Genomic DNA, 15000 nt, shown 5'->3' with positions numbered 1-15000 from the left:
CCATTCCATTTTAAAGCGTCTTTGAGTGTCTAGAAAAGGGCTATATAAATCTGATGCATTATTATTATTATTATCATTATTATTATAATAATCGGTCTAAAAAAAGTGGTATCAAACATCCCTAGTTAGTAAGGATGACCCGATCCAATCACGTGATCGGAAATCGGATCCGGTAACATGTTTTTCAGCTGATCTGGTATCGGGCGTAAAAGATTGGACATTTAAACTTTTAAAGGTCACAAAGCTACACAATAATCTAAATGTACCTTAATAATGTTACATTTCCGTTTTCTTTTTTTCCCCATTTAGTTTATTATTAATAGTGACAGTAACAGAGCCGCAGGCACACACACGCACGCTCACACAAACACGACTCCCGCTGTGCTCTCCTGCAATTAGCAGTCAGGCAGTTGTTTGTCTGCTTGGAGGTAGATGCAAGCCGAAAAATACTCCCAAATATGTCTACTCTGCCTAATATATAGAAGTTTCATTGCTTAACTGGCCAGATGATACTCCAAATAAATCTGCCTTAATCTAACCTTGCTAAAAGGCAAGAGCAGAGAGCACGACAGACAGGTTAGCAACTGTGACACTCCAATCCACGTAACTTTAAATAACAAGTGTAATTTATTGTGTGACAAGCAAGCTTGTTCTCCACTAGTGGCATTTAACAAGTAGGGCCGGACTGGGACTAACTTTTAGCCCTGGAATTTCAGAGCTCACATTTTTAATGAACATACACAATTTTACAGTTTGTGTATCAATGTAAAATAGATGAGCATTCCCTCCAATGATATAGCCTTTAATCAAAAATGTAATTTATAGAGATGCACCGAAATGAACATTTTTGGCCGAAACCGAAAATGAAAAATGCTTGGCCGAAAGCCAGAACACCGAAAAAAAATATGCCAATATTTACTATCATTGTATTCATTATAATTAATTAAAATTATAATATTATTATAAAATATTTATTTAGCACTGGCATTTTAACAAAGCACAATATAAATTGAACTATGCCCACACCGCAGACATGTTGGCTAATGGTACATTAAACACTAAAAACTCTAAACAAGGGTTGAGCATTTTCTGGCGGTGCGATTGCACTTTATAGTCAATGTAGTTTGCACAGGCAGGCAACGGATGCGTGCGGCTGGACACTAGGTGCGGCGCACTTAAATCCGCACATTTACATATACACAAATGTTTAAAAATAAATAAATACATATGTTCGCACCAGCTTAACAGCTTCGGGAACGGACTTCAAAGTCACACACAGCGTCCTGTACAGGTCTGTCGCCACCCAGAGATAGCGGTAAGTGTTTCTGTGTTTAAAACTGTAGGTAACAATAGTGCTAGCATTAGCTAAAGTATTTAGCACGGCCACCGAGATGCTGGTGAAAAAGTGGAAGCGTTAAAGGGGCTCTTATTAAAAAAAAAAAAGGAAGGCGGTGCAGGAGAAAGAGTGGCTCACCTGTACTGCAGTACACGGCAGTTCGGTCTTTTTTCGACCCACTTAAATGTTGTACACCAAGCGACGCCCCTCTCCTCCAGTGTGCGCAATGACCCCGGGAGCTGCTGTGCAAACTCACACGGTGAAAAGCCCGCGAGAAGCGAAGCGGACACTCACCCCCGCGTTCGCTGCTTAATTCAAACAGATGCTTGCTTGCAGCGTTTTTTTGCTTGCGTCACCACAACATCCTATTTCGGCCATATTCTTTCGGCTTTAATTTTATTTTGGCCACCAAAAATAGCTGTTTTTGCCATTTTTGGCCGAAGATTTTCGGTGGCCGAATATTCGGTGCATCACTAGTAATTTACAATTGAATGCTCTTACAAGAGCACGATCATTGTTTATTTGAACATAAAATTTTAACTTCAAGTTATATTTTATACTTGTAATGTGTTTTGTGTTTTCTTTATGTTTATATGTTTAATAAAACCATAGAGCAAAAGTAGGGGGGCGGGGGGGGGGGGGGGGCAAAAAAAAAACAATAAGCAAATGTATATTAAAAGGGATAAGGCATTTTACACTTAACAAGACACACCAAATGAAGTTAAACCAGCAAGATTAAGACAGCTAAAAGTGTACTCTTATTTTGAAATGTATTTACCACTTCTGGTGCCTGTAAGGGGCATTGTAGTTACAGTTGATTGACAATGAGACAATTAATTTTAAATGATGTGGACACTTTATTTACGGGCTGATTTTGAAACGAATATGTGGGCTCCAGCATGCCAATTCGGGGGCGGCCCACTGGGAATTTTCTCGCCCCTCCAGGCCCCTGGGCCTGGTGGCAAGTTTGTAGATGAGAGAAGTCATGAATGTACTCCACAACTGCGTAGCTGCGTTGATTTTACACCAAATTGGTGCCATCCCCTGTACAATACTGTACATTTTTATACAGCGTCCTGCTCTTTAATGTGCATTGTGTTTAAAGATAGCATTCAATTCACTTAAATGTTATGGCTATAGTTCATGCATTTGCTCATTTTATTTATCTTTTATTTATTTCATTTACCCATAAACCCACAGAGTTCCAGTACAAAAACCAATAACGCGCAAAAAACGAGTTGAACCAATTCACATTTTGAGTTGTTCAATATGTATCCAATTTAGTGCTTAAAAACAAGCAAATTTGAACTTCACACACACATGCATTCACACTTTTTTCCTTAATGCATTACTGAGGTATCAGATCAGGACTCTGTATTGGTAGGTACTTAAAATCAAAAACTCAGAGCCAAATAGTGAGATCGGGACATCCCTTATTGTAAGTCTTGCACTGAGGCAACTGTTCATTTATTAATTGAACCAGGTTACACTGTTGTTTCCATCACCGCCATGTGCATGCATATGACGAGTGCGTGCCAATTTTTTCTTCGTTGTTCTCGGCAAGTTCATCTTCGGGTCTGGAGGCACGAAGGCAAACTTGCCGAGACCAACAAAAAAGAAATGCGCACACACCGCACCATGGCAGCAAGCTCATCTGTGTGATCGATGGGATGCCGCGCAATGGGAATTTGAGCATATATGTTATAGTTTGGGCTAATGGATTGGATCTTTATTTTCTTTTTTTTTTTATTAAAAAAAAATCAATATCGATCCAGTCATTTTGGTCTTAATCGGACTTGATACCGATCCAGTGGATCGGATCGTACCATCCCTAGTGAAAATATTACCTGGCAGAGGAGCTCTCAAAACCTTTCACATTCTCGAGCAGGATGAAGCGGGGAAGCTGACTCAGCCTTGCCACCATGACATACACATATAATAAAGACAAAAAGTGAGGCACTTGTGAGAAGCAGATTGCAAGAAAACCCAACAAAATAACTTTAACAGTGAGCAGTACAATAGTACGTTAAACTCACACCCCCGCTGCCCCCTGCCAAAAATCCTGCAAATGTGAAATTTTAGTAGTTACATTTCTACATACTGACTCGCTGATAAATCATTCAACATGAGTTTTGCACCAAAAAGGCAGGGCGGGGGGTTGCTTAGGTTTGGGGCAAGAACGGGTAACAAACAAACAGGTAATAACAACATCCCCGATATTGAGATTATTGTGAAATCCCTAATACACATACTACATACATCGATATTCTATAAATTTAAACACACACACACTATATTTGTCCATATTCTCAGGACGATATACATATACATAGAGCATTACACTCTACATACTGAATAAATACAAACTTGTGGAACAAATACCTTGGCAAAAGATTAAGAATGTAGAGAAAGCTCTTGGTTCTAGGATCAGCAATACCGCGTTGGAGTCCCTGCCTACAAAGATCAATACAAATGAATAAAATGTCAACATTTTATTGTGAGTAATGTAATTAACTTTATTCAGTCATTCAACAAATTATGTCCACACATCATATAATTTGAAGGTAATTCAAACTGAAAGCTCACCACTTAACACATCCTTAAAACTGGAACAAGATTGATTTCCAAACAGTGATGTGACGAATCATGCAAGTACACCACAACTCTTGGAGCCATTTTTTTCTTTCTTTTTCAGCACTTTTATCAATGCAACTCAAGGACTAGTTCAACTGAATGATGGAATCAAAAATGCACTTCAGGACATGTGTAGTTATCTCCTAAAATAATATAATGTACAGTAAATAAAGTGACATATGGCTGTAGTGTATATTCAGTAAATATTAGTTCTTTTTAAATGCTTAAAGTTGTGCTCTATAGCCATGCTAGCTGCTAAATAGAAATTGTATTTCTATACGTTCCTAAATATACTGAGATATTACTGTCCAACATAAGTTTATTTGTGTAGTTTATAGTGTATAGAGTGTTCCCTCACTACTTCGCGGTTCGGTTATTGCGTATTCACTCTATCACAGATTTTCATTTGTGACATTTGTAACCAAGTTTCTAATTAAGGTAAGCCATTTTAAGATAAAAATGAAGAACCTGAACGTAGTTATTATTAAGCAGACGTTTCGTAGTCATCATTCTTGTGTGCTGTTGGGGTGTGAAGCATGCATCTGCATACATTAATTTATGAACACAGCTTATAATCAGCAGATCGGTATTTATTCTACAATTTGTGTTTATAAAGTAAAATTAATTAAGTGTAACAAGTGTTTACAAGTGTGGGAGCCATGTGGGGGTGTTCGTGATGGCTTAATAGAGGCATACCCCCCCACACACACAAAAAAAAAAAATATATATATATATATATATTAAAAAAAGACAACCTCAACTTTGTGGAAATTCACCTTTTGGCTCAGGGGGCTTGTAACATGTCACCTTTGAAAGGTGAGGGTACACTTACACTATATTAGGGATGGGAAGATTAACTGATGTGAAAAAAAGATAAATGGACTGCTTGGACTGCTTTTTATACAACGCTTTAACTACACCATATGGTGCTTTATAATTTAAGCCTCACATTCACCCACTCACACACACATTCACACACCAATGGCCGACTGCTGCAACGCAAGGTGCTGCCAGGTCCATTGGAAGCAAATCGGGGTTCAGTGTCTTGCTCAAGGATACTTCGACACGGTCACCAGGGATGAGGATCAAACCCACAACCTCACGGATGGGAGACAACCAATCAACAAATGACAAGACCTACGTCAAAATGACAGGTGCTCCGCCCACAACCAATCAGAGTGCATTATTTTTGTTAAGCCACGTCGTGACCCGGAGCGACTTAAAAGTTATTATTGCCCATAGAGCCATGGAATCTACTACTTCAACCAGTCGAAGTTGCACATTTCGTCGGGACTCATAGAGCGCAATATTTACTTAAGTTGGAGATCGCTAGTTTGACAACAGCCCCTTACCTTTTGTTGCCTGCTGTTTTTACTAGTTAATCACATTGCCGAGTTTGCCGGAATTCACAGCGCACGAACTATATCATTATGTAGTCAATGCCATCTCTTCTCCTTACACCGGGGCTGATTCAAAAGCTCGTTGCTGGCTGAGTCTCTCGGGCGAGATGCTACGCTCACACCGGGGGACAATATACTTTGTAATGCAAAGGTAAAATTCGTTTATGATGCTAACTAACTTATTTTTACACAGTCCGTTCTATATTGAAACATTGTGATGATGTTATGTTACTATGTTTAGTAGCATGAAACAAATGACTATCGCAGTGGCAAGATATGCAGTAATTTCATGAATATGAAAACTCGAGGCACAAACATGAAATCCCCCATTAATAAACAGTCAAATGCACCTAAGAGTTTTAAAGAAGGTACATTTTAAAACTAAGCTGTGTGTTTGTGCAGTTGGACTGGACTCTAACTATCTGGCTCGTTAATGTGATTTGAAACACGCAATTCGACACCTCTGTTACAATCTTTGTTAGAGTGTACTAGTAAATGCATGAACATTTATCTACTAATTACAACATTTATCTACTAACCTCGCAAAAAATTATCGCTGCATATCCGTGAATACTTTGTGGGCTGCCAGTCCTTTCTGTTGATTGCTGCTATCAATCGATGTATTTTATCTTCATTAGTAGGTATGCGATAAAAAGCAACATTTGGTTTACTCCTTTGTCTGCCTGTACAACCGACCGCACAGCAAGATATGACAATTTTATAAGATAATCGATTAAATAAAGGACTTTACACTGTATGAGATTCAATGGTTACAATACAGGCAAGTGGCTTGTTTCCCGTCCAGCGTCCCATAGGGGCGTTCCCATGAGGGCTGTGACGTCACATGCAAAAGATAAATATTGGCTTTGACAGGTTACCGCTCCCTATTTTGACATATTTATGATGTTTTGGGGGAAGTTTCTGGTTGATAAGGAAACGGTTAAAAATATTGCGTGGTTTTGTGTACGTGTGTCATATATATCTATGTTTTGGTGAAAGTGCCGTTTGGGTGCTGCCTGTGGATTTCTGACGGTTGGGGGGAAGTTTCCGGGGGTCAATTAATCGGAAAGGTTTAGATAAAGAATTCTAAGAACAGGAAGGAGGAGTGCCGTTTTACGGTGTATTAGCTCCATCTAATGGTTAAAAGGTTGTTGCTGTGTCATTATGTTCATAAAAACTCATATGATTTTTAGAAATAGATTGAGAAATGAGTATTTAGTTTTATTAAATAAAAGAGTTGTACTGTATTATGAATATAAAAGAGAGGATTAATGTTTTTAAAATAAAGGAAAAATAAAAGTCGCTTACCGGTGCTGTAGGTTGGAAGGTTGATATTAGTCTAGCGTTGGCAGCTGGTGTGTTGGTGGGCTGGTTTTAACTATGAGGGTTGAAGACATTTAATATTTTCAATTTGATGTTTTACTGTTTTTGAATTTACTTATAGGCATAACTATGTGATATAATCATGAGTGTTTAAAAGAATACAGTGGGATGATGATTTTGTGAACTTTATTTTATCCTCTCACCCTCATAGCTATTGAAGATAGAATGTGCATGATGTTATCAGAGTCTTTTGTCCTTAGAGACTAAAAGTCTGGGGTAAGATCCTGACTGCATTTGTTCCCCCAGTCAAGAAGGGGAACTGTATGTAAATATCTGCTTGCTAATAACATTACACCTTTGTTAAACCTGGAGTTGACATGTCTGTATGAAAATATCTGCTTGCTAATAACATTACACCTTTGTTAAACCTGGAGACGACATGTCTGTCCTTTCATCAACTTAGGAGGGGAAGAGGAACCTTTTATCTTTTGAGTATAAATGAGTCGATGTTCTGTAAATTGACACACACTTGGGGTCATCACATTGCATTCAGATGTGGTGTCCTAACGGTGTCTTTGGAAGCTTTTAAATAAATCCTTGCAAGGAACCTTGTTCATCAGATCTCGGATACAATTATTTTGAACACGCAAAGATTACACTTAATATAGTAATCAAACAATTCCTTCAGGGTGTGGAAACTTGTAAAAAAAAAAGAAAAAAAAAGTTTAGGTATAAGGTTGTTTTAAAACAGTATATAATTGTGACTACTTGGGGTGCGAGAAAAATGAGTTGTTATATTTTTTTATTGTATGTTTTCTTTTTCTTTTTAAAATTAAACATCACATGAAAGAAAAGCAAGTTATTTTCATTTGAGCTAAGAAAGGGGAGAGAATATGGTACAAAAAAAGCCTAGCGGGATTGCTGAAACCAGCGTTTTAATGCAATTGTTGAGTCCTACAAGAGCACCACACAAGCAGAGGACGTTTTTATGCCGTATTCAAAGACCTTTCTGAAGGTCTTTGTATGACATACCTCGTTTTCAAAGATTGGTCCATAATACATCCATCCATTTTCTACCGCGCATCCGGGGTCGGGTTGCGGGGGCAGCAGCTTTAGCAGGCAAGCACAAACTTCCCTCTCCCCAGCCACTTCAATCAGCTCATCCGACGGGATACCAAGGCGAACCTAATTCAGCCGAGAGACATAGACGCTCCAGCATGTCCTGGGTCGTCCCCAGGGCTTCTTGTCGGTGGGACATGCCCGGAACACCTCTCCAGGGGCCTCCCTCGTCCACGAGACATCTGAACCAGATACCCGAGTCACCTTAACTGGCTCCTCTCAACGCGGAGGAGCAGCAGCTCGACTCTGAGTACCTCCCGGATGACCAAGCTTCTCAGCCTATCTCTAAGGGAGAGCCCGGACACCCTCAGGAGAAACTCATTTTGGCCGCTTGTATCTGGGATCTTGTTCTTTCCTTCTTGTTTTTTCTTCTTGTTCCCACAGCTCACGACCAAAGGTGAGGGTAGGAACTGAAGTGTGTCTTCTGCCCAGATTTAGTCATAACTGTTTTAATTTCCTCATTTCCTCAGTAGAGCTTTGTTCTGCGGATATATCCTCGCCTTGAGTGATATCGCTATTTCTGCCAGGTGTAGTCATGACTGCATAACTTCCTCTATTCCTCAAAATAGCTTTTTACTATGTCTGAATAGTGTCCATGAGTATTATCGCACATCCGGTTAACTTTGTTGAACTGTTTACTGAAAATTGGGACTGGTGCACCACTACTGATAGTACATAAGAGACTATTGGTTGTGTCATGCTTCCAAAAAAGCCAAGAGTGCATTCAAAATAAAACTAAATCAATGATGTGGGAGGAGTGCTTAAACCGGAGGACGAGAGCAGACAACACAAGGGAGCTGTCAAACTTACGCGCTATTATCAGAGAGGAGATCAACGTGGTGGTTTAAAAACTCAATGCCATTACAGATGACATTTCTGCTTGCACGCAGAGGCTTGGCGAAGTGGATGAAACTTTGACAACAATGAACAGTCGGATCACAAAGTTGGAATCGACGTGAGAGTCGCTGCGCAAGTCCAATGTGGAACAGAGTGAAAAGGCTTGGCGACTCGAAATGCACAGCCGCAAATATAATCTGCGTGTTTTTGGCGTTGCAGATGGCATTGAAAAGGGCAATCCGACCAACTACATGGACTCTCTGTTCAAGCAATTATTTGTGAACAAGCTGATGTCAGAACCAGAAGTAGAAGTAGCACACCGGATTGGATCAAGGGAACGATGGAGCGATGATTGTGCGTCCTCGAAAGGAGATCATAAAACTGGCGAAAAAAGAGCGAGCACTCTATATTCGTGGTATGAAGCTAAGGATCTTTCCGGACTTTAATACGGAGATGGCCAAAAAACGAGCCAGCTTTTGGGACATCAGAGCAAAACTGAAAAGTGTTGACGTAAAGCACGGCATCATTCACCCAGCCACACTGAGTCTAACTTTTAAAGGTGAGACACAAAAAATTCACAGAATGTAGTGAGGCTGAGATGTATTATAAAACTGTGATTGAGTCTGGAAAAATGGTGGATAAAACTGACAAATTAGAAAAAGGACAGTTGGACGGATTATTAAGAGACGAATATGATTGAATTTATGTTAAAATCAGCAACTTTATCATTTTAGGAAAGACAGTTTTTTGTATTGAATTAAGCCCACACACTTTATTAGAGAGGATGAATTCGTCAGGAGCAGGCGTAGCTCATATTCAGTTTCATTGCAATGTTGAAAATTTTGAGTGTAGATGTATATGTGGATGTGTTTTTTTTTTTTTTTGTATGTTGTGGAAGATCAGTGTAGAAGAGTGTTAGTAATAGAACACGACTTTGATGGTTAAAGAAAAATATTTTGTTCCAAAAGAGGTGTTTTAAAATAGCTCATTTGAATGTGTGTAGTTTAAGAAATAAAGTAAATGATATTCAAGATATATTACAAGTTTATAATTTACAAGTCTTTTCAATATCAGAAACGCACCTTGTTTCAACCATCAGTAACCCTGTTTTAAAAACCACTGTTTTAATGTACCTTGACCAAATACAGTATGTGAAATGCTTGGCAGAGTGTGTGACACCGGAATGGAGCTTTATTTTTTAGGAGATCTAAATATTGATTGGATATTTGAAAGTTGTGCATTGAGAAATAAGTTATAGTCATTTGTTAATACTTGTAATTTGTCACAACTTGTGAATGAATTTACAAGAGTAAATTTAAGGTCCGATGGTACATACTCTGCAACACTTTGATTGATTGAATTAGATTTTTACTAACGTAGAGGAGCTATGCTCTAAGTTTCTGTTCCAGTTGGTTGTAGTGACCACAATTTGATTGCAGTAATAAGGGAAACAGAGGTACCTAATTGAGGACAGCACTTTAGTTGTAGAAGTTTAATTTTTTTTTAAAGAGGATCATTTTATAGCAGAAGTGAAAAGCATAGATTGGTCAGAGGTAACACAAGAACTAGATCCATGCAAGGCTGTAGTGGTCTTTAACAATTTGATAACTAAGGTGATGGATAAACACACCTCTATGAGAGGACGGACTGTGAGAAATATCTCAGCTCCATGGTTAGATCATGAACTGAAGGAGTATATAAAGCAAAGGGATACAGTTAAAATAGAAGCAATTAAGACAAATGACATAACACAGTGGAATGAATACTGTAAATTACGAATTTTTTTAACCAAATTAAACAAAAATGAAAAATCTTCATATTATTAAAAAAAAAAAAAGATTAAAGAAGCTAAGTTAGACAGTGCAAAATTATGGGGTCTATGAAATGAAAATGTGGGTACAAATTCAAGGTCGACTTCTACTTTTTTGGAGATAGATGGAACTTATCTTACTAAACCAGAGGAAATTGCCAATTATTTGAAACTGTATTTTAAAAATAAAATTCAGAAAATCCGAAATGCCATGGAACTGAGGAAAGATGAAAATATTTCATATAAGTTAATAAGAAATTACATTATGAAGACTAGAGACTGTGTTTTTTTTTTTTTTTGAAATAACAGAAGATTATGTTAGTAAAGATAACCCCCGTGGTGTTGATAATATTGAAATTAAATTGTTGAAGTAAGTGGCAGATTTTTTTTTACCTGTCTCTCACATAATTAACATTAGTTTAAAACAGAATATTTTTCCATCGCAGTGGAAAACAGCGAAAATCATTCCTCTGATTAAAAATAATAATAAAGAACCATTTTCAGGGCAAAATAGTAGACCAATACGTTTGTAGGTAAGTAAAGTTATGGAAATAGTTATATATGTATATATGTATATATATGTATATGATCACATTCAGAAATATTTTTCTGAGAATGGATTGAATACAATTTATCAACATGCATATAAAATGGGTCACTCCACAACTACTGATCTTACTCAGATTACCGATTATTGGTTAGAGGAGATAGAAAATAAGAAGTTGGTTGGCACAATATTTTAAGATTTGAGTGCAGTTTTTGATGTTTTGTGTAACAAAATGTTATTAAATAAGTTAAATTGTCATGAATTTGAGTTATCTGTGTTAAAGTGGTTAGAACGTTATCTCAAAAATAGAGACTATAAGGTTTATTTTAATGGGAGTTATTCTTAAATTGAACAGATAGATTGTAGAGTGCCCCAAGGAAGTTGCTTGGGATCCCTTTTGTTTACTGTTTTTATTGACGATTTTCCATTGGTGTTGAAGCATGCCACCATGGCGATGTATGCAGATGATATTACATTGTATGCTGCTGAATAAAAAATAGGTCAACTCAATAATATTTTAAATGAAGAATTAGTTTTAGTCACACACTGGATAAAAGAGAAATTATTTATAAATACTAAAAAAACAAAATGTAAGGTTCTTGGTTCAAAATATGGTTTAAAAATGAAACCTATGTTACACTTAATTCAGGAAAATGGCGTAATTGAACAAGTGGAAGAAGCAAAATTATTAGGTGTAGCAGTTGACGTTAATTTATCATGGACCAGTCAAGTTAAATCTGTACTTCGAAAAATAGGAAGAAGTATGGGCATTATTAAATATTGTAAAAAAATATGTATATATATTCCTTAGTGGTCGGCCAAGCAGAGAGTTCAATCTTTCATATTTGAATTATGCATCAGTGGTGTTGTCAAACACAAGTGAAAGTAATTTAAATAAATTACAGGTTGTTTAAAATACAGCAGCAGGAATTATGTTGGATTGCCTATACCAAACAAATGTGATAACAATGCATGATAACTTGGCTTGGTTACAAGTTTAATGCAGATTTATGTTTTTTTATTTTTTATAACATTTATTAGAAATATTATTTTAACAAAAACCCCAGAAATTATTTATGGCAGAGTTTCTTTTTTTATTTCATTATTATGGTTATGGCACACGTCAGGTTAATGAAGCAAGGTGTGTATTGCCTTCATGTATAACAAATCAAAAGCAGCGAACTGTATTTTATCGAGCTATGGTTGCATGGAATTTATTCCATGGACATTTGTTATTAGAAAATAATAAGAGAAGTTTTAAAAAGAAGTTGAAACTTCTTTTTTTTTTTTTTTTACACAATAATTAATTAACATGACATGAGATTATATAAATAATATGTGAGCATTGCATCAATGAGGTTAAGCGTTGGATTTGTAAATTCATTTATATTGGGGTTAATTGCAAAATAATGGGAGCATATTTATTTAGTTTGATTGATTACAATTATGTATGTATTATTTAATGTTATTTGACTGCATTGACCTTTCATTTATTTGTATTTATTTTTTGGTGTTGTTTAGTGTATGTGTATGAGTGTAGATGTGTATATGTTTATTTGAAATGATTGTTATCAATTTGAAAAGACCCCAGGAAGTTTAGCTCCTGAGATGTGTCAGGAGCTAATGGGGCTCTTAATAAACAAAACAAAAACACCTGAATTGGTGCGGATTGGCTTTGAGGTTAGCCCGTCTGCTCGAATTGTACATGCTGTGTCCGTATACAAGTCCCGCAGGATGGTGATATACCTCTGAGGGATTCTGATACCCTGGAGCAGGAGCTAGAGGGCTTCACGGTCAAGCGAGTCAAATGCAGCCTTCAGATCAATGTATGCGGAAAGGAGAGGCTGTTGGTACTCTCTCCTCTGTTTCTGATTGACCACGGTCTCGGATTTAGAGGTTCTGATGTTCATCCCAACCGCTTCAGACTCGGCTGCGAATCTCTTAAGTGAGAGTTGGAGATCATTGAAGAAGCCAACAGCACCACATCATCTGCAAAAAGCAGAAATGCAATGCTGAGGCCACCAAACTAGACCTCTTCAATCTTCAGCTGCACCTAGAAATTCTGTCCATAAAAGTTATGAACAGAATCTGTGGCAAAGGGCAGCCTTGGCGGAGTCCAACCCTCATTGGAAACAAATCTGACTTACTGCCGGCAATGGACCGGTTGTAAAGGGACCGGACAGCCCCTATCAGGGGGCTCAGTACCCCATACTGTCGAAGCACCCCCCACAGGACTCCCCAAGGGACACACTCAAGGACCCTACCGAGGGTGTGAAGCTGGTCCACTGTTCCACAGCCGGGATGACACACCCTCCTCTTCAGCACCCCTGAATAGACCTTATCAGGGAGGCTGAGGAGTGTGATTCCTCTATAGTTGGAACACACGCTCCGGTCCCTCTTCTCAACTCTTCTTAACTCATTCACTCCCAGCCATTTTCACTGAAGCAATTTCCTTCACTACTGGCTGTTTTACTGGAGTTTGACTGATTTTGCAAGGCCCACAGAATATTGTGTTCTATTGCTATAAAAACATGGAACCTACAAAAAGAAAGATATAGTCTCTTATTTCATCAGGGGGAAAAAACAAGTATATTTCTATGTTAGATTAATGTATTTTAGTTATCCCATAGTTCGTATTTCATTAACTCTTTTACTGCCAAAGACGTTAAATGACGTTCTGCAAAAACCTACGGAGGAGCGGCAAAGACGTTAAAAGACGTCCACCCATTTTTTTTTTTTTTTTTTTTGAAACGGGTAGAGGGAACCCTTCCGCATCTGTGGTGAAAGTTTCCAGCAAGTCTGTTGTGCCTAAAGACTATTTTTGGCCCCTAGAGGGCAGCGATGACTCTCTTTTGACAAGATTGGGTGGGCGTCAGTAGAAGACGTGAGGTGGGGCGAGAGTGTTGAGGGGACATTGGCTGAAGAAGCCATAATGGCGGCCGCTTGCAAGCAGCTCACGGTCGAGCCGTTTTTTTCAAAGACATCGACCAACGATAAAGAGCACATTGATGAGAAGATGAACATCATCGATGATGATGATGGTGACTCCGAGGTTGACGCCGAAGTTGGAAGCGCTGACGCGGCGGCTATGACGACGTTATAAAGGTTCACGGGCGAGCGATGCTGACACCGGAAAACACGGAGCACAACGCTCAGGCGGACGTTCAATCGGACGACGAAGAGTGCCCCGAGTCCAATGCATATTCATCGGAGGAGTGTGTACAGTCTGCTACTTGCTATTTATTCCCCGGAAAAAAAGGCCGTCAAGAAAGTGTAACGTTTGCACGCGAAACGGACAAATGCGAAAGTGAAAGTAAACTGTTGTGCGAGTCCTTGCACGCAGGAGAGCGTTACAAAAAGAAAAACTGTATTTGAAACATCCACATAATTGTAAGTAGTACCACAGTTGCACACATTTGTAAGTAGTTTGCGAAATTGTTTTGTCAAATTGTTACTAAAAACACTTTTTCATTGTTGGTGAAAGCGTTTTACAGAAGTAAAGCACTATTTAGGTGTTTGTGGCATCATTCATGGACAAAAAGAAGGTTTTTTTCTGATGAAAGATGAGAGTCCAATCTTTCATTTGGTAGTATGTGTGTTTCCATAGTCCAAACACAACATTTTCTGTGGACCTTGAAAGATCAGTCAAAATGCTTAAATCGGCTGGCACTGGCGACAACCCGTTTCTGAAAGCGTCTGGCAGTCAAAGAGTTAATGGTAAAGCATTTATTCAACCTTGTGAATTTATTCAACATTATGGCCTCTGTTTGAACTGTGTGAGTTGGAGTCACTGCAGCCACAATCAGTCACGAAACTTTGACAGAAAACAGATGGTCGGATGGTTGAGAAACTTTTAGTGTTATAGGATGTCTGCAATGTTGCCTGTGTAACGACTTTTTGTAAATGATTTTCACATTACTGCTATGTGCTTCCCCAAAACCCTCAGAGCAATAATGTCCATGTGGTAGGTCAACCCAGATAAAAGGAGGGATAA

At 38.3% G+C, this 15000-nt stretch overlaps 1 protein-coding gene across 3 annotated transcripts in view; it reads right to left on the bottom strand.

Annotated features, from left to right (window-relative positions):
- The window catches only part of trdmt1 (tRNA aspartic acid methyltransferase 1), an 87029-nt gene that overhangs the window by 59811 nt on the left and 12218 nt on the right, over positions 1-15000 (bottom strand). For 2 of the 3 annotated variants that reach the window (XR_013289638.1, XM_077553921.1), the window contains 2 exons: positions 3719-3790; positions 3184-3249 (listed from right to left, as the gene is read on the bottom strand). The exons of the other annotated variant lie outside the window; for it this stretch is intronic. Coding sequence is in view for 1 of the 2 variants with exons in the window: in XM_077553921.1 (XP_077410047.1) it covers positions 3184-3249; positions 3719-3790 (138 nt within the window). In the remaining variant the exon portion in view is untranslated. The remainder of the gene's footprint in view (positions 1-3183; positions 3250-3718; positions 3791-15000) is intronic. 3 annotated transcript variants of the gene reach the window in all.

Source organism: Vanacampus margaritifer, chromosome 20, assembly GCF_051991255.1.
Source record: "Vanacampus margaritifer isolate UIUO_Vmar chromosome 20, RoL_Vmar_1.0, whole genome shotgun sequence".
NCBI classification, from domain to species: Eukaryota; Metazoa; Chordata; class Actinopteri; order Syngnathiformes; family Syngnathidae; genus Vanacampus; species Vanacampus margaritifer.
Note: the sequence above shows the minus strand (reverse complement) of the source record. Positions and strands in the feature narration are given on the sequence as shown.